The sequence below is a fragment of the Delphinus delphis genome, chromosome 14 (genome assembly GCF_949987515.2).
Source record: "Delphinus delphis chromosome 14, mDelDel1.2, whole genome shotgun sequence".
Taxonomy (NCBI): Eukaryota; Metazoa; Chordata; class Mammalia; order Artiodactyla; family Delphinidae; genus Delphinus; species Delphinus delphis.
In genome coordinates, this window is record NC_082696.1 from 63,388,723 (window position 1) to 63,409,869 (window position 21,147).

The 21,147-nt window shown below is 35.3% G+C and overlaps 1 protein-coding gene across 2 annotated transcripts in view; it reads left to right on the forward strand.

Moving 5' to 3' along the window:
* EPHA7 (EPH receptor A7) overlaps positions 1 to 17,699 on the forward strand; it is a 167,280-nt gene extending 149,581 nt beyond the window's left edge. For both annotated transcript variants that reach the window (XM_060030221.1, XM_060030222.1), the window contains exons 13-17: positions 731 to 940; positions 1,696 to 1,845; positions 10,244 to 10,437; positions 11,877 to 12,032; positions 14,181 to 17,699. In XM_060030221.1, the coding sequence (XP_059886204.1) occupies positions 731 to 940; positions 1,696 to 1,845; positions 10,244 to 10,437; positions 11,877 to 12,032; positions 14,181 to 14,295 (825 nt within the window). In that variant the 3' untranslated portion in view covers positions 14,296 to 17,699. The remainder of the gene's footprint in view (positions 1 to 730; positions 941 to 1,695; positions 1,846 to 10,243; positions 10,438 to 11,876; positions 12,033 to 14,180) is intronic.
* The last annotated feature ends 3,448 nt before the right edge of the window (positions 17,700 to 21,147 follow it).

Here is a 21,147-nt window from a genome sequence, read left to right on the forward strand (position 1 = left end):
GAAGAAAGCGTCACCTAGCAAGCTCATCTGCTCAATCCACGGTCCTCATGCGCCATATCTGCAATTCAGTTGGAGAAATCTGTGGGTTAAAAATATATGGTGGCCAGTTGGTTGCAAAGAGTGCTCAATTCTACTTGCTAGTACATGTATTTTAGAGAATCTTGGTTATAAGTAATGTACCTACGGATAGCAATGAAAAGTATAAAGTGAAAACCAAGTCAGCCAGTATAATCCTTTTCTACCTCTTAGTTTCTCTTCATCTTTACTCAAAAGTTTTTTCACCTTTACATTTTTTACCATTTGGAGAAAGAAAGCTAATTTATGTATCTTTATCCCTTTTATATTTTTAGATTATTTGTGTAATTTTTGGCAAGTGAGGAAAACAGTTAGCTGTCAGGGATCTTTTTTTTTTATATTCCATTCCCTAACTTCGATTTAAAAATTAGCATATACTTTTGGATTTGCACAATCTGAAATTATTATTAGTTAATGTTAACAACACATCCATATAAATAACTAAATGATTATCAGAACTCTATTTTATATTACCTGACTATCAAGTTAAATCAGCACCTGTTATGTTTTTCACAAGTGTCTACACTACGTAGAAAATTAACTGGTGATTCCTAGTATACAATAGAAAATGACTAGGGTGCAGACATTTTTCATGGTGATTTTTTTTCCCTTTCAAAGTATAGCTAACTGGACTTTCATTTTTGTCTTCCTGTAGAAACACGATGGGCAATTTACAGTCATTCAGTTAGTAGGAATGCTGAGAGGAATTGCTGCTGGAATGAGATATTTGGCCGATATGGGATACGTTCACAGGGACCTTGCAGCTCGTAATATTCTTGTCAACAGCAATCTTGTTTGTAAAGTGTCAGATTTCGGCCTGTCCCGGGTTATAGAGGACGATCCAGAAGCTGTCTATACAACGACTGTAAGAAAAAGTCTATTACTGCACCTTTTCATATTCCTGCGATTTTCCTACCAAGAAAGCAGGGCCTAATAATACAAAGCTAAATGGGAGAAAAGAGGCAAATTTGATCTCAGCTTTTAGTTGTTGCTATTTTTTTCCTTTTGGAAGAATCTTTGTTGCTTTTACAATCTACATATAGGCTAAGATGAGAAGTAATGATAAAAATGAGAACAGCTCATTTTATATTGGGATGTTCATATAAATAATATACAAATACAACATTTGGTTACTAGCAGTCATAATTGTAGCAGAAAAATATAATCCCATTTTAATAAAGGTTTTAATAAAAGATTAACTATGCTAATTCTTATAACTTTTGTAAGATTAGAAAAAGGGAAAATATGAGGATTTACTTATATACTATTAATATTATTCCAATATTTCATTCCATTTTAGTAACTGTTTTGTCTAATTTGTCATCTTCCTTTTGACTAGACTCTTGCCCTACAACCACATAGGTCCATTATTGATTTGCCTTAAAAATGAAACTTTAACTGTGACATTTTAAAAACCAGATTAGTAACTTTAAATACACTTAGAGAAATTCAAGATGAATAGACCTGATACTGCTGAATTGCCAACCAAATACACAAGTGTTTAACTGTAGCTTAATGGTTCTGCTATAAATGTTTTATACATTATTATACATACTTAAAAGGTATTATACATACTTAAAATGTCATACTTAAAAATACATACTTAAAATACTTATACAGGGTGGAAAAATTCCAGTGAGGTGGACAGCACCTGAAGCCATCCAATACCGGAAATTTACATCAGCCAGTGACGTATGGAGCTATGGAATAGTCATGTGGGAAGTTATGTCTTATGGAGAAAGACCTTACTGGGACATGTCAAATCAAGATGTAGGTATTACACTACTTAAACAAAAAGGATTTATTTAATACATTAATATTCATATTATGGGACGTGTAGGTAATGGCTCATATGAAGAAACTTTTATAGAATCATAAAAAGATGATTGCTGAGTTTTCACAATTATTACCACAAATTACCACAATAATTACCATAAATTAATGGTTCAATTAATTTCATTTTGTCTTCATTTTGAAGAATTGCTTTTTGTTTTTTTATTTAAATTCTCTGGACATAATAGAAGCCTGCAAAGGATATTTCTCCTTATTAAAGGTAATCATGCTGAGCTTGCACACCTGTAGTGGGAGAGTCACATGAATAAAAGAGTTATTTGCAGAGGGGAGGGTGAGGAAGGTTGTGTTTGATTTTGTTGTTACAGCTTGTCTTTCTTTTTTTTAATTTCCTGATAAAATCTGTTTAAATTATCTATTGTTGATTGATTTACTTAAATTTTAATTTCATGAGATAACCTAGATTTTATGATCAATATTGGTGTTTCATAGTGATATTTTAGAATGTAATCACAATGGGACTATCTTTGGAAATTTCTTCTAAAAATACAACTTATTAAATGTGTATCTTGTTACTAAGGCATAAGATACGTTGTTATCCTTTAAGAAGCTGATGATAGTTCTTGAGCGTATACATCTCACACAAAGAAACCATTTATAAAACAATATAGCATAAGTGCAAGTAAATATTTGCTTCTCTAAGCTGAATTTTACGAAATTAACATTTCTGTAAGCCAGAAGCTTTCAAGTACTGGCAGATTCATGTGGCTTAATTTATTGAAAATATGAGTGAAATTTAGATAAAAGTAGAGCAAATATAAAGTCTAGGAAGGTACCCTGGATTTGAAGGTGACTTCCAGGACTTTGAAGGTGACTTCCAGGACTTTGAAGGTGACCCTGGATTAGAAATATGGAGAAGACCTTGGCTCATAGTTGATTAGAGAATTTGCCAAGGGAGCCCTTTGGAAAGTCCAGAAATAAAGGCTTAGTGAAGTGTTTGGGGACCAACCAAATAGACTCCTGTGCATCTCCTATAAGGGAGATGCATACATCGTTAGTGATTTGAAATGAAGGTTAGGTTGAGGCAAATTGATGAAAGCTTTTTTTTGAAGGAATTTGGAAATGGTAAAAATGCATGCTCTTGAAGAATAGAGTAAAAAACTAAGTGCTGCTTGAAGAAATTCTATATTACCGTTGAAAAGAAGGATGTGACAAGCAAACCGGTTTGGAGTAGTCAATTCTCGAGGTACTATAAACATGGACAGCAATAGATGCTGACTAACATTAAAGTTGAGTTATTTTTCAAAAACAGATCATGATCATTGTTATATAAAATTAGTATCCTTTTTTATTTTAGAATTTTCCACATCAAGTTCCTATGGTTCTTAAAATTTATAAATAGCTATTTTTAGACAACTAAAATGAGACTGCTTGTTGGTAAGGTAATTTTCAATACATTTTTTAACAAATTTTTGAATTGGCTGAAAAATTCACAGCCTAAAGAGGGGGAGCTTTGAAATCAGTGAAATCTTTTGCTATTTCGAATTGAATAATGACATAAAATTTTTTTATTTGGGGTTTTTTTTTTTTTGATTTTGGTTTTGGTTTTTCAAAGATAAAAGTCTGAATGATGAGTCTGTTTGGCAGAGGCAAAGTTGTTAATATTTGACAGGTCTCAGTGTCAAAGATTTCATGGACTGTCAAAATGTGGGCAAACAAATCCTTGGGGCAGAGAAAGAGAAATATTTACATTTCCCTAGACACTCGGTAGAGTTTCATTTCTTTTGACACCTTCCTTCTGTACTAGATTCAAACATAAAGGGAATGACAGGAATATAAGATGACCTAAATTCAAAGTTCCCTTAACTTCTAAAAATAAATAATAGAAATGGTTAAGAAGAAAAAAAAAATCTTCAATTTAGTTTTTAGTATTCCCTATTGTTTTTCTTGAAAATTAAATATCATAAATGTATATTTAGTCTATCAAGCATTAATAAATATTTTTACTGATCAAATGAAATTTTTATAGGCACAATGAAGTTTACTTCTGACCTAGAATATTTTAGCACCATCTTTCTTCTTTTTTTAATCACAAAGGTGGGAATTATTAAATTATTAAATTCAAACACAAGAAATTACCTATGCAGTTCAGTTTTTATAGTGAAATTGATATTAATATTCTTCTTAAAGCATAATATTCATTATTTTATACTTATGTTAAACTGGTATTTGAGCAATTATATGTTTAATCTTCAATATACAAATGGTGGAAAAAACTGGATAATTTAAAATAATGAATTCCATTCTAGCAAAAAAATTCTCTAGAGAAAAGCTTTTTTCTTGGAGTCTCTGGGTAGGAGACCATGGAGAGACTTAAGTGACCTGCCAACTCCCTGATGCATATGGAAATCCTCTGTATATGTGAATATATGTTATTTTTCTGGGAATGTTGCTTTCATCAGATATTCAGAGACACTAATGTTTTAAGAATCAGTCTAGATTGATCGAGAGAATCACCCTTGATTGAATCAACTCACTTTATATTGTTTAAACTTAGTTGCTAGAAATTTGTTAGGGATTTTAGAAAGCCCTCAAATTTCAATACTCGGATTACAAGAGACTTTTCTTAAGTCACCATGAGAACAAGATCTAAGTTGATAGTTAATATTTGTCAGGAACTCCACAGAATTCTAGGCTGAAAGCTAAATAAAGTGAGGTTTCTGTGATCACTCCGAAGAAATAAAAAAGAGGTACACTAGTCCCTTAGTATCCATGGGACATTGGTTCCAGGACTTTGGCAGATACCAAAATCTGAGGATGCTCAAGTCCCTTATACAAAATGACATTGTATTTGCACTAAACTTGTGCCCATCCTCCTGTATACTTTAAATTATCTCTAGACTACTTATGATACCTAATACAATATAAATACTATGTAAATAGATATGAATACAATGTAAATGCAGTGCAAATAATTACTGGTGTGTGGCTTTTTGGAATTTTCTGGTTTTCCTTTTTCTTTTGAAATGTTTTCATCCATGGCTGCCGAATCTGAAGATGTAGAATCCTCCCAGGATATGGAGGGCTGACTGTATTGTAAAATCAATGAGGTAGATAGTGCCAGGAGGCTTTAGTTGCACTCTAAAGCAGGGAATAAGCAAGAAAATCTTGGGAAAAGATAATATGCGTATGTATGAAGTTCCCCACACCCAAATAGGTTTATCACAGGATTACTCCTCACTGTTTTTCATGTGCCCATAAATTTCCTGAGTTTTAACTGCAATGGAATCAGTTAGAATCTAGGTATTTGCAGTTAAAACCAAAAGGGTAGACTTTCCCAATAAATTTCCAACTTTCATTCTTCTGTAAAATCTGTAGGTGTTTAGCCCTTTCCATTAATGACCTTTCAAAGACAGAACTTATATGTATAAATGCAGTCAAATATAATACATAATACACAAATTGGAAATACTTATATTCGGCATTCACAGCAGCTGTCTTTTAATTGAATTTATGTCTTAATTAGTCCGAATATAATTTTCATAGTCAATTTATGAAATTTTAAAATTCTTCATTATATGGATTACTTTTTTTCCTGTTTATAGTACTCAACAAAGTCATTTCTTCTTACCTTAAGGTAGGCCAATAAATCATCCAATTTACTGGTAGGTAGTCACAAGGATGGTAAAAAATTAAGCACCCATAAAGAAAGGAGACATAAAGATAATTCTTTAAAGTGGTCCATGAAAAGACATTTAAGAGCTTTGAAAATAGAATATGCTTGTAACTAAGTTTATCCTCAGCTAAACTGTGAGCCCTCAACTTTTCCTTTTAAAAGTCACCACTGATTTATTACTTTTTTATATTAAAATATAAAAAATTGTGGATTTTTTGGTAAAACTTTGCTGTAATCCTGCAGGTGGGGTCCAAAATATTTAATTGCCTAAAATGTGGGTCATGTTATTGTGAGGTTAATGAGATGAAAATGGGCATAAGTGGAGAACAGAAGCCAATCATGTTATCTCCCATTTTGAGGTATTATAGGCCCATTATCATGGGGTCTGTCTGTGCTCCTTTTTCTCTTAACTACTGTCATACTGTAGTAATACTGAAATACATCTCGGCAAGCAAATGTGTGTTTTCCAAGTATTTCTCTGCAGTCTAAGAAGTGTCCCTTGTTGGATCCCAGTGTTCTTTTAAAACGTCATTTACCCTAGTCACTTCCTATCCCTCTGGGAATGATCTAGAATTAGAAATTGCTATGAATATTTTCCTTTTTTTCTTTGACTTTTATTATAATGCTAAGGCTAGACCTCAACAGGCAAATCCAAGGGGTTTCTAGTAATTTCACAAAAAGATGTTTTAAATGAATTCCATGGATAATTACGTAATGCTTTTAGAAGTGTAGGATCAGTCATCTTACTGTGTGTTTTGTTGTTTCTGAGAACGTGTAACTATTTGCACAGCACACTTTTTGTTTTCCCAGTTGGAAATATAACGCAGGTCTCAACAGCATGGGCTCTGGTCAGACAGCCTCCATCAAATTCTGTCTCTTCTACTGACAGCTGTGTGATGTTTTCCCGGTGCTTAACTTCTCAGCACCTCTGATTCTTTGTCTCTAGAATCAATATAAAAATACCTGCCTAATAAGGTCTTTGTAAAGATTAAATGAGATAATTAAAACAATGCTAATCGTATAGTAAGTATTCAATAAATATTTACTATGATTATTGTATCCTTAAAAGATAACTTGTTTCTCTGGCAGGCTAACCAGATAAAACCTGCAGAACCTCAAGTCTCAGTTCCTGGCTGAATCATCCCTTGAAGGCGGGTTTATCCTCAACAGGCTTGCCTTGAATTATGCCAAACTATGCCCTATAGAGACCAAGGTCACCAGCACGTATCTTTGGTGCCCCTGTAGGTAGGAGCGTGATTGTTAATGGCAGCTTTGGAGTCCCAAAGTCCATTCCCAGTCCAGAGCGTCTCTTATTTTAATTATACTTTGCTGCTGCTCCTTTAAAAATTTGTAAACCTCTGCGTTTTTTGTTTTTTGGTTTTTTTGCGGTACGCGGGCCTCTCACTGTTGTGGCCTCTCCCGTTGCGGAGCACAGGCTCCGGACGCGCAGGCTCAGCGGCCATGGCTCACGGGCCCAGCCGCTCCGCGGCATGTGGGATCTTCCCGGACCGGGGCACGAACCCGTGTCCCCTGCATCGGCAGGCGGACTCTCAACCACTGCGCCACCAGGGAAGCCCAACCACTGTGTTTTTGAGAGCTAGAAGTTTCATTTTGTGTTGATAAATGTTCTCTGTTCTAATACTAGGAATCGTCAAATTTCTGTAGTGCAATAGGATAACTACAGAAGTTTACTAACTCTTTCATTCCTGTAAGAGTTATTTCATGTTACTTTATTCATTGGCACAAAGATTTAAGAATATATTGTGCTCAAAGCCAAAGAATTCTAATTGGAGAGCTGTTGAAGGGTATTTTGTCAAGAGGATCATGATAAGGTTTAGATGTACGTTTCAAAGATTATTTAGAGAGAAATAAAAAAGGAACGATTTCTCTACCTGCATTGTTCCTTTCAGAACTTCTGAGAAAAAGCTACAAGTGGGGAAATAGGAGGTGGTAGAAAATAGTAAGCATTGCCCCAATCTTATGAGCATGGGGGTGGAGTCCCATCAATTCAGAAAAGTACTGCATATGTTCAGATACAAGCAACCTCAAGATAGAGGAAAGCCACTCTTTTCCCCGTAAAAAAAAATGTTTACTATTTGGTCATTTTGAATATATAAAGTTTTACCAGTTATTAATTTACTTATTCACAACTTGAGCCACTGTTTAAATAACTTAATACAGCTTTCCAAAGCACATTATTTTTAGTTTTATCTAACTTGTTTAACATAGAGCACTTTTGAATCCTAAAATAGCGCTGTCCTTGGAGTGTTATACAAAGCCACATGAAATTCTTTGCATTTAAAAGTTTTTTTTTTAATTTAATTCCTCCTGTAGTTATATGTTGATGATCTCTACAGAGGTCCCATTTGTGTATGTTTTCTTGTGTGCTTTTTAAAGGGATATTATTATAGAGGAATGTTTACAATGATATCCAACATTTGTAGTTACAGAGTCATAAACAGGAAAATTTTAAAACTCTCATACGACTTTCACTAGCATTCAATACCAACACTGATTAAAGTCACTTAATGCTAAAGTGTTTTCTCCCTAGCTGTTATTCAAAATAAAGTACTGAAGGAAAGATCCCATAGTGTGAGACTTTGTAAAGACATAACTACATAACTATGGGATAATGGCTCCATTACTGCAAAAATAAATATATATTTATGTGTTCTACTTTAATCTATTATGTTCATGGTATTTTCTACCACACTTCCCCCCACCCCACACCAATTTAATAAAACAAATATAAAGGTAACATTTTAAAAATTGTTGTATTCAAAATTAATAATAAACTTTAGGGTAAATAAACTTTAAAACAAAAGTACATAAGCAAAAATAAATAATTTTCACCAATCCACTAACCTAATTTTCAGAGTAAAGCCATTTCCAATTACAGCACTGTGTATGTGTATATATACACACACACACACACACACACACACAGAGACAGAGAGATATCCATATACGAAAATATATTTCTACCATTTGAGTATATTGTATTTAGGAAGTAGTATCATCAGAAAGTGGTGACTAATTGTGCATGTAAGAGAGTCTAGATTGTTCTCATTTCAGCTCTCTGGATGGGATGACTGGAAGTGTCATTAAATGAAAGAGTAAGAGCTTTGGGGAAAGGTAAAAAAATTCAATTTTAAATAAAGTATGAAGTTCCTATGGAAAATCCAGGGGAAGATATCTAGTAAACGAATGGACTTACAGCCTAGTGATCAGGGGAGATTTGGGGCTGAAGATTTTATACTTATGAAATTTTTCAAAAATTATTCTATTTAAGTTTATCTCTTTACCTTTTAAACTTTATCAATTTGCATATATAAATTTTCCTTAAAGAAAAGTGGACACGGTTTTTCTTATACAGAGGATTTTGTCTAAAAATTGTTGATGCTAGCTACTTTATTTATTCCATCCTACAACCTTTCACATTTTAATGTGCTATTCTTGAACGTCAGCAAGCATCTTAAGGATATGTTTCCCTACAAATATTAAGTTCATCGACATTTCTTAGAGCCAGCTTTTGTCTGCCTACTTTAGTCCTGTTTTCTTCAAAAACTCAAGGTTACCTCTTTTTTTTTCCAGAGAGCCATTTTTTCCTACATTTCTATTACTATTATGTTAGTATCAAAGGATTTGTTAATCCCTCTTGAATAATATTTTGATGTTTTACAAGTCCTTCTTATTTGTGTTTTTTTGCTTTCCTGTTATTTTCCCTGTGCTGCTCAGATTTGTAACAATGTCTGATTTTAAAATCTTTTTTTGCTTTCCATATAAATAAAAAACCCAAGTCTAAATAAGTAATTTTTGGACTTTCTGATTGCCGTGTACAAATGTTTATGGAGGCCTAGTGTGCATTAACATTCAAAGATTGATACAAATAGCCTCTTAGGCTGTTAATAGATATAAATGGGTAGTGATGTGCTGATAAAAATTTAACAGCCAGCACTCTGAGTGGGAAACTGATTTGTAACCTTTCCCAATTTCCTGGTATAACACTTTCCTCCCTCCATCCCCCAAGGCTGGTTTCAGTCTGCCTGTGTGAGGTCACGGGATTTGGAGTTGGGAAGTGATCCAATCACCTTTATGAACAGTACAAATTGGTTCTAACACAATACTGTATCTTGTAACACTATACACTTCATCAGTATATAAGCTTCATATTGTTTAAAATAATAGTGTGCTTGGTAACATTTTCTGTCATAGTACATTCACATATTTGGATATCTTGCTGAAAAGTATCATTTGAACTCTTCAAAAAGTGAAACTTTGTGGTAGGGGCTAATTCTGGGTAACTCAGACCTTCTTTTTACAACTTGAGGAATTCATACATAAATGTATGGGAAGATATGTACATGCACAACTATATACAATAAAATGGTTCTGTTACCATCTTCCCTTTTGAAAACCTCTGGGATGACATTAAAAAAGTTTCCATCTGTTGCGCCCTGGGTGAGCTTAATTGCTGCTCCCTATCGCCGAATTAACTAGGAAATGTCATCATACCCTGCGCTTCACGCACCCCTTAACAGCATGCTTAACATCCATGGATGTTTTGGAAAAAATAAGTAAGTCTTTTGCATAGCAGTGTACTTTACTCTTACCTGGATAAATCACTTTGCCTCCTGGGCAATCCGTTTGATTATAATTGAATCTCAGTCAGTAATATTTTAATGTCCTTTTGGCTATTAGGTTATAAAAGCAATAGAAGAAGGTTATCGCTTACCAGCGCCCATGGACTGCCCAGCTGGGCTTCACCAGCTGATGCTGGATTGTTGGCAGAAGGAACGTGCGGAAAGGCCAAAGTTTGAACAGATAGTTGGAATTCTAGACAAAATGATTCGAAACCCAAATAGTCTGAAGACACCCCTGGGAACGTGTAGTAGGTAAGAAATAGCTAAAGAAATGAAATCTGGGAGAAATTCAAACTTCATATGAACCATGTATCTCCTCAGCCCCACCCCAATGGCAAATCGACATTTGTGTTGTTATTAAAGTCCATATTAAATTTCTTATCTTTATAGAAGTTTTTTTTTTTCTTTTCAGATGGCTTGCCTTAGTTAAATCAGTGTTTAAAGAGATCTATTCATTGTTATTGCCTTAAATAAAATTTATGATCAATATCACTGGCTGTCATTTTAGAAAAATTTCTCAAGTGGATTTGTGTGATTAGGTGGCATTTCACATTATCAATATTACATGGATTTTTATTGCTGTTGCCCTAGTTTTTTATTATATCCATTTTATCTATTGGATTGTTTTGCTTTGAGTTTCATAGTAAAATGATTCCATGAAGTTAAAGATTATTAAGGTAATTCAATATATGATTTAAGAGGTATACCCATTAAAAAGAACCTAACCGAACCGCCCCATGCATGCTTCATGGTAATGGTAATGTAGATTAGTAGTTATTCGGCTTCATCTGCCAGGTAGACCTGTTGCTCTGTCGTCTGTACTGTAGTCAGGCCCTTGCGGAGGTGTATGAACTCACAAGGTGCACAAGGGGTGCCATTAGTGCAGTGGGTGCATTATGTTCTCAAAAGCACCCTCTGAACAAGTTAGTCCACAGCCAGATGTGCTTTCTGTACTCCCAGTTACTTTCAGAGAAGCAAATGAACAGATATTTACTGATTACAAATATTGTTGGCCATACTCTGAAAAGTACATGGAAGATGCAATCTGCTGGTTATCATATCTAAATAAAATAGAAATTTTGTAGTTAGTAGGGTTTTGGGGTGGTTTTTTTTGTTTGTTTGTTTTTGCGGTATGCGGGCTCTCACTGTTGTGGCCTCTCCCGTTGCGGGGCACAGCCTCCGGACGCGCAGGCTCAGCGGCCATGGCTCACGGGCCCAGCCGCTCCGCGGCATGTGGGATCTTCCCGGACCGAGGCTCGAACCCGCGTCCCCTGCATCGGCAGGCGGACTCTCAACCACTGCGCCACCAGGGAAACCCTAGGTGTTTTTTTTAAACTTCTTTTATTGAGGTATGGGTGATTTACAATGTGTTAATTTCTGCTGTACAACAAAGTGATTCAGTTATCCGTATATATACATTCTTTTTCATATTCTTTTCCATTATGGTTTATCACAGGATATTGAATATAGTTCTCTGTGCTCTACAGTAGGACCTTGTTGTTTATGCATTTGGAATTTGGAATTATTGGGCAAACTTTACACATTAGATTTTTATTAGCATATCTGTTTGTTATTACAATATCAATTAAATATGTAATTTTATTTTTTATATCCTTATTTTTGTGGGGCTAAGGCATGCTTTCTTTCGTAATTCATGAAAAAATTTGCTTTTCTGTATTATTCTCACCCAGGCCAATAAGCCCTCTTTTGGATCAAAACACTCCTGACTTCACTGCCTTTTGTTCAGTTGGAGAATGGCTACAAGCTATTAAGATGGAAAGATATAAAGATAACTTCACAGCAGCCGGCTACAACTCCCTTGAATCAGTCGCCAGGATGACTATCGAGTAAGCTTAAACCTGCAAAATTATATTGAAGAATGTATCAGGTGCAATCCAAACGTTAGACTTTAGGTCATCTTCCATATATTAAAGAGGTATGAGCCCTAAAATCAGGGAGAAAATTGTCTCTTTAATAAGTGCCTACCATGTCCCAGGCATTTTGCTAAACAGACTTCTGAACATACAATATCTTTTTTAACCTTCATGGCAACAATTTTATTAAGTCAGTAGTTTTATGTATGACAAGGCTAAGGCTCAGAGAATTTAAATATTTGCCCTAAACTGACTCAATCGTAAGTGGTAGCTAATTTGTCTCCATAGCCAGTGTTCAAAACACCACCCAGTGAGACTTCCTCTTTCATTAACGGCTGTATTATCTATCTTTTAAAATTTTTATTTTATACTGGAGTAGAATTGATTAACAATGTTGTGTTAGTTTCAGGTGTACAGCAAAGTAATTCAGTTATACATGTATAACTATTCTTTTTCAAATTCTTTTCACATTTAGGTTATTACAGAGTATTGAGCAGAGTTCCCTGTGCTATACAGTAGGTCCTTGTTGGTTATCTATTTTAAATATAGCAGTATGTTCATATCAATCCCAAACTCCTGCTGTATTGTTTAGATTCCTAGTCACTGGGGAAACTTTCTCCATTGCAAAAGAGGATTTCTTTCACCATGTTTGTATCAGACATTAAAAATCTCAAAATTTTAATACCAAAATGCATTATGAAATCCAGTATGAGCACTTTCTGAAGAGGTCAAAGACGCCTAATTCAATTAAACGTAATAAGAATTTAACTTAAGTTTTGGAAGGTTTGTGATTGATTGATTTTTTTTTTTTTTAATTGAAGAATGACCTGATAAAACAGTTTTTGAAATTGCTCTGAACTGGAGGTAAAAAGAAGTAAATATTTCTTTCCGGCTCTATAACTGATGATGTGGTCTTAGGAAATACATTTAGTATCTCTGGACCTCAGCTTCCTTGGCTGCTGCATAACTCTTACAGGCAATGCAGTTCCTCTCAGTCAGTGTGTTTGAAAATGGGAAACAATTATCAAGGTTCTATTAGTGGGATGCTATTTATGTACTGTTGGGAGAAGTGTTTCACATTTTTCAGATGAGAAGAAAGCCAGCAATCACGTACTCTTTCCTGGCATGTCAGGAAATGGCATATACACGAATTTCGGCATGTGCATGCTCTCTCGTTTGGTTTTCTGCTAGACACCACGTGGGTAGAGCTGATGTAATTACACCTGTCTCTGCAGAGTAATCTACTCCCCTGAAAAACCGTGCTTCGCAAGGTCTCATTAGACCACGGCTATGAAATATCACAGTACTCTACTGTGGCTATATTTTAGCTACTTGTAAATACCTAAGCTCAGTCTTTTTGGCTAATAGATACAGCTGGCGTATGGCAAATTTAGGCTATTAAACATAGGTATTGCACACTTTAAGGATTTTTTTTTTTCCAAAATGTGGTCAAATGATTGTACTAAACTGAAGTATACAACCAATAATATGCTCAGGATTACCACACGTTGATTAAACTCAGTATAATACTTTGTATGATCCTTGATGATTCTTGATCTACTAGAGCCATGCAATGTTTCCATTCATACTACATCCTATTTAAACAATGAAATATTTTTAACTTTCCTTAGATTCAAGAATACTACATTTCATGTAACGTTTCCTAGCTGTACCTTAAGTTAATAATAATTTTAAGGCTTTGATAATTTCTTAAATAAAATGTCAAATCAAAGAATTCCCTGGCGGTCCAGTGGTTAGGACTCAGTGCCTTCACTGCCTAGGGCCCGGGTTTGATCCCTGGTCTCGGGGAGCAACCCCACAAGTCGCGCATAGCGTCTAAAAAATAAAGTCACATCATCCTGTTAAAGAAAAAAGGTCAAATAGTTTAAAAATAACTGATCACGACAAATTGAGATCCTGAGTAGCAGGGTTTTACAAAGGATAATGTTGATGCAGGTTGCCAATCCGACCCACTGTGGGAATAGGACCTTAATGTCCAAGAACACCAAGATAAGATCTGTGTGCCTAAGAGAAACAGATTAATTAAAGAGTTGATGACAGCTTAGTACCAAATAAAATGTTTGCAAGGTAACTAATAAAAACTGCATTTGTCTTTTTCAGGGATGTGATGAGTTTAGGGATCACACTGGTGGGCCATCAAAAGAAAATCATGAGCAGCATTCAGACTATGAGAGCACAAATGCTCCATTTACATGGAACCGGCATTCAAGTGTGATAAGCGTTTCTCCCTTATGAGGGAGACTATGGACCACGAGAGAACAGTACTGGCCTTCAGTATATGCGTAGAATGCTGCTAGCAGACAGTTGATATCCTGGGTCCTTCCTACAGTGAAGAGAAGATTTAAGAAGCACCTATAGACTTGAACTCCTAAGTGCCACCAGAATCTATAAAAAGGGAATTTAGGATCCACCACTGGTGGCCAGGAAAACAGCAGTGACAATAAACAAAGTACTACCTGAAAAAACATCCAAACACCTTGAGCTCTCTAACCTCCTTTTTATCTGATAGACTTTTTAAAATGTACATAAAGAATTTAAGAAAGAATATATTTGTCAAATAAAATCATGATCTTATTGTTAAAATCAATGAAATATTTTCCTTAAATACGTGATTTCAGACTATTCCTTTTTAAAATCATTTGTGTTTATTCTTCATAAGGACTTTGTTTTAGAAAGTTGTTTATAGCTTTGGACCTTTGTAGTGTTAATCTATGACACATTACTACACTGGGTACCTTTGAAAGAATCTCTAATTAAAAAAAAAAAGCATAGCATGATTGAAGATATATCTCTGTCAGAACATTGGTATCCCTTTTGTGCTATTTAATTTTGTTTAATCAGTGCTGTTTTGAGATTGTTTGCTAATTGGCAGGTAGTCAAGAAAATGCACGTTGCCAAACGCTCTGATATTTTTTAAAAAGAAAGTTTTTTTGTAAAGATCTGACAACACACTATCTTTTCAATGAAAAAAGCAATAATGATCCATAAATACTATAAGGCACTTTTAACAGATTGTTTATAGAGTGATTTTACTAGACAGAACTTAATAAAAACTCAAATTGTAGGTTTATGATTATAAAAAGAAAGATGAGTCACTTCATCTAAAGAATGTTGGTGGAGGCAAGTCTCTGAAAGCAAGACTATCCAGTGTTATCTAAAATTTAATCTGAGCACATCACGATTTTTTCAATATCGAGACATTAGGAAATTTAGGAGAAATAGTTGACATATATTTTATATCCTATTCTGTTTAATGCAGTCCAAACATGAAAGGAAAGAATTAAGTTTTATATTAGAACTCTGAAGCATGATAAAAGGGGCAGTTCACAATTTTCACCTTTCAAAAACAAATTTGCTGCACAGAATATCACCACTGCAGTTTTTAAAAAAAAAAGTCTTTTTATACGTGAACGCTGATGGGAGAAGCTTTTTAAATGAAAGAACGCATTTTACCATGTAAGGAAGAGGTGAAGGGTCTGGCTTTTTCTTTAAGCTTTATTAAACAAGATTATTTGATTACTGTGTTAGAATTTCATAAGCAATAATTAAATGTGTCTTTATAGCTATTTCAGGAATGTATACATATTGTGAGTAATGCTTTCAAAAGTAACGAAAATCATGAACTACCCCAGAATTGAACTGTTGTATTTCCAAAGAGAATTGGGCTGTTTATAATGATTTTAATAGAGAAAGATCCCAGGGATCGGTCCTAATTGGTCTTGTTTGATAATGTGGGCACCCACAAACAAACGATCAAATAACAGAAACAAAACCTGTAAATGTTCCTTTGTAAAACTTGTAAATTTTATTTATACTGTCTTGTTTTGTACACACATTTCTCTGTAGTGGGCTCTGAATACATTGAAAATGCACTATATTTTTCTATTTCACTTGCAGAGCATCACAAAAGAACAGGTATTTTCAGTGCTACACAATGTGTTTTCCCACATTTAGGACCAAAGATGGCTATAGAAAAACTCAAAAGGATTGCGTCCCAACCCCTCCCCACCCCTTTTTTTTCTTTTAAATCACTGTACAGTGTTGTTTGATATTTTAATTTATTTTTTGATTGACTAGAAACATCATTTTAATTTCACTAAAATGTTTTTTGTCCCTAAGGAGAAATAATCTGTAAAATAATTTTAGTTAGCATAATATAGTCACCTAGACACTTCCATTTGTAATCTTTGTAATAGACTGTAAATATATTTTTGGAACTATAACACAATGTGCTTGAGGGTTATTTTTCAGTGTCTGCAGTGTATACAAGTGTTTATACTAAGTACAGCACTTTACAATTCTAATCAGTAGCATTGGCCTTTGTGAGAATGAGTGAAAGAGTTTGAGTGAGTGTTCTTAATTCCGTTTGGATTCTAGACTCACTAAGAATGAAGTTCTTTTCTTGTTCATAGCTTAAGGTGCTTATTTTTTCTATTAAAATTAAATTAACAAAAAGCCATTCTAGAAATAGAAGACATAGTAGGGTACATGCAAACGGTGTCTTTCCTGCTTTTTTCTAGCACTAGATTTATAGTTGAGTAGTCTTTCTTGAGTAGAAGGGCAGAATAAAAGTTTTTTTGAGTTTTTTTTCAAAAATAACTTTTTCCTTCAGCAATATACCTCATCTGCCTTAAATTTTTTACAGCTCTTTACAGGGAAAGGGAGAAGGGATGGGAAAGACACAGCACAATAGGAAGGGTATGACGCATCACTCTCTTGTCGGTAGGTTTCTTTTCCCAATCAACATTATGATTTTGAAATACATGTATGTGAAACAGATATTCAGAGAAAAGTAATTAACCTTGTAATGCTGATTGTAATACTGTCTTCCAGAAAGAGATGAAACGGTATAACGATGAGAATGTACAACTTGCACCTTGAAATCCTTTTTTGTTTTGTTTTGTTTTGTTTTTTTGATAAATTAGTGCTCAGGGGAGGAAGGATAGAGAAAGCAAATGTCAGAAAGAGAATTCAAACGTAATAAAAATGCAAAAGGAATCGGCCTCCTTGCTTAAACAGAGCCACCTTTTTTAGAATGCTGTCTTCACACGTGACTTGTGTTTTGCATTCGGGACTGAAATAAAAGTAACTTTTGTTACATCTGAATCTAACATTTTCTCGGCAGTTGATCTGGGCCTTGTTTACTAGGACTGGTGGTTTATGCTTGTCAGAGCACTCTGAGTTGAATCATATTGTATACTTATGTAATCTACATTAGCTAGTACTATTTAGGATGCTATTTTAATTGCTCCTCTTATCCGTGTTTTTAAGACAATTAAAATGGTGTAAGTCACCTCTCTTTTTTATTTAGGTAATGCTGATATTCTCCCTTTTGTTTCCTGAGTAGCCTGGAACTGTGCTACTCACTGATGTGCATGTTCAAATAAATTACTGATGTGTATTTTTTTGCTATATGTGGAGAAATCATGGGGAACTCGGGGCGAGATGTGCTTTTTGTTGGTTGAATTTGTCCCTCCTTGCCTAAGAATTACTACAGGGGTCATCCTTTTATAAGGACAAAATGCTTTTGAACAGTGTCTTCAATGTATCAAGCACAAATAACTCTTTCTTCAACACGAAGCATAAGTCTCTTTTTACCAGCTTACAATAATAAACGAGTCTATTAGACAATGTAAAGAAAATCCTGTCTCCAATCATTGGCGGATTCCTTTATGTCCCTTACTCGTTCTTTATTTTCTTACACAGTATCATGAAAGGAGATGTTTAGAGTCAAGGTTTTATTTAAATATTTCAGGGAGCCAATCAGAATATGAAGAAAATTATTATCCTTTTCATCCCCTCCTTCTGCACACAGACTTAATTCCACTCTAATTATTACAGAATAACAAGTTAAGACTATGTCTTCAAAGAGCTGAACTGTCAAATATTTTAATTAAAACCTCTTTTGTTCTTTTTTGAATCTACAACTACATGGTACTAACAAGAATATTTGCATGGGAAAGGTAATACTTTGTCATGAAACCCTGACAAGTATTTCTTACATTTAGTATAATACAGCAACTTGGAGAGTCTCTGTGTTTAAGATGCTGCAGGATGCAAACAGAGTCCAGAGAAAATGGGAAAAGTGATAAATCTGGTTATCTGATTGTTTATCAATGACACTGACTTAGATCAGACCAACTTGCACCTGAAATAAACTAAACACTCCCTTTTCTCCAGCATCACCATTGTAAGCTCTACAAACTCTGAACAAATATCCAAACATGTTTCAAAAAATGAGACTAGGCAGATACCAGGTGACATGCTATCACTAGTTATCACACTCCTGATGCTGAGGCTCGGGGTAGGCTGAACTGAAGTTGAAAGATAATCTTGAAGTCTTGGCTGTCCCTGACTCTTCCACAAGCAATGCCCTTCCGAAGTTCACACAGTGATTATTACACAGCCCGAAACACTGACGCACAGTCAAATGGTCTCTTAAAGTACTGGATTTATAAGTGGTACAAAAATACACTATTCTACCAGCACTTGTTTTCCTCCAAAAGTATGAAGCTGTTATGAAGGATATACAAGTTCTATCACTAAGTAAAAATTAGATTTTAATACTTTCAGTGATCATCAGTAACAAGTTTTTGCTGAAGTATTTTTATCTTCTACTGTTACCCTTTGTTTTATGTTGTTAGCTACAGTAAAAACTATCAATTTTGAGAGAAGCCTCTGAGAGGATCAAAGAGGTGATCAAATTCCTAAATTCAATTCAAAAGATTGTAACTACTGATATTAACAAATGATAAAAGATAGTGCATGGTGACTGGCAAACCTGCAGTCTGCTCTGAAGGGAAAAGCATGCTCTTGGCTTTGTGGCAGTGGCCCTTCAATAGCCCCTACCCAGCTGCTCTACTGTTCTGTCTAATGCATCTCAGCGTAGCTTGAAGAATACGAACAAGAGAATAAAATATTTCAATAGGATGCTTCTGTGAACCTCATTAGAGTTAAGTGCTGTAGGGGGGTATTTTTTTCAAGTTCAGTGATTGAATGTAATTAAATCTATTATTAAACAATAAAAGACCTCTTCTGATTGACCTTGAGGTTAAAATAAATGTAATTAATTGATTTAATTTAATTGGACCTCTCTCCCAAAGTTTGGTAAGTAGCAATAAGTAGATCTAGTCTAGTGTTCCATGGGTCTGTGACAGCACTAGAAATCCCTTAGGTATGTAACGGTAGCAGGGATTCTCAAATTGCTGGCGTTTGATGATTTGGGCACAGTAACAAGTGAGGTGTTGTCTATGCTAAACCTCCATGAATAACAAGCAAAGCTCCATAAGAAATAACCTGCAACATGTATTTCATTATTTCAGATATCCCAGGTTTCCACTACTGAAGGTTATCTTTGTTTCCCTTTTGAAATTCATAGACTTTAATTAAGTATATTTGTAGTTTTATATATAACTTAAGAATGCACAGGGGCTTCCCTGGTGGCACAGTGGTTGAGAGTCCGCCTGCCGATGCAGGGGACCCAGGTTCATGCCCCGGTCCGGGAGGATCCCACATGCTGCGGAGCGGCTAGGCCCGTGAGCCATGGTCGCTGAGCCTGCGCGTCCAGAGCCTGTGCTCCGCAATGGAAGAGGCCACAGCAGTGAGAGGCCCGCGTACCGCAAAAAAAAAAAAAAGAAAGAAAATGCACAGTATATTTTTAATGAATGATTAATCATAGATCTTAAAGATGCTCAGAGGAAGAAACAACAGGCACATTTGTTTTGGGTAATGCTGGTTCTAGTTTAGCAGAAGACAAACACATACTGTTCAAGTCTCACCATTTCATTATGGAACCAAAATTAAATAAAATGAATGACTGGACAGCTAACTCGAGAAAAACAAATAGAGAAAATTAAGCTACATATGCAGAACTGTGTTCATATAAATCACATTTCTAAAATATTTCACAATTCACAGAAAGGAGGCAAAAAACTCACACGTACTTTTTTAAAGTGACATGAATTTGCAGACACTTATTAAACAGATCGTTAGACCTATAGTAAAATACAAGAGAAAGTTCTAAATTTAACCTGGTGTCCCTCTGTCAGTTAGCTAGAGAGAAGCACTGTTAAGATTGAAAACCAGACAGAATATGTGGCTAAAATGTTCTCTTTCTAAATGAAAGAGACCCACAGCTTTCTTCAGCTCTGACATGTGCACGAGTGTTTTAGGGATCTACTGGGCAGGGGGTCTGCTGGTCATATGTTATTGTAATTCCATGTTTCCACTTAGATCGTCACCCCTTGCACGCTGAGCTCCAAGTGTACTCACCGGAACCCAACTTAACAGAAACCACACGAATCTGACTTTACAAACATACGTGCTTAGCTTGACCTGAGAAATAGACAGGAGTTAATGCATGGGCTCCTGCTGCTATTTCGATGGCTCTGCTTCTCATAAAGGAATACCTGTTAGCTTAGTTGTGGTGCAGGGCCAGCAGACACGGAGCAATTAAACCTCTTCTGATCTACCTGAAAAACAAAACCAGCAAACACCAAAGAATGCCATCCTTCAGATTTGCAAAGGAGCAAGTAATACTGTTTATTAAAGTGTATACAAAAGCGTATATAAAAGGAGCAAGTAATATTATATATTAAAGTGTATATAAAAGGCAGGGATGAATTGCAGGAAATCTGGAGAGTCCGCTAGGAGAAGCTGAGTGTAACGGAAGAGGCCATAAAGAGCCACTGGCAATTCTGACCAGAAAAAAAAGGATGTGGTGGGAATAGAGTTTACAGAACCAAGGTCTGGCCCTGATGCTTGAAGAATGAATTAATTACTCTCCATTTCTGGATCAGAGCAATAGAATCACCTTCTGCGCTTCCACAGCATCGCTCTCTGTTCTCACATTCTCTCTCACTTTTCTACACGAGGGAAATCCCCGTCTTCAATACACAACTCACAGTTGTTTCCTCCAAGCCTTCACTGACACTCAGGAGGTAGACTTCTCTCTTCTGTGCTTTGCTTCTGCTGCTGGTGCTGTGATTCCCCTATTGTGTTCTGTCAGATTATGTGTGTGTGTGTGTCTCTCCCACTAGATCAAGGGCTCTTGGAGGGCAGAAGCCAA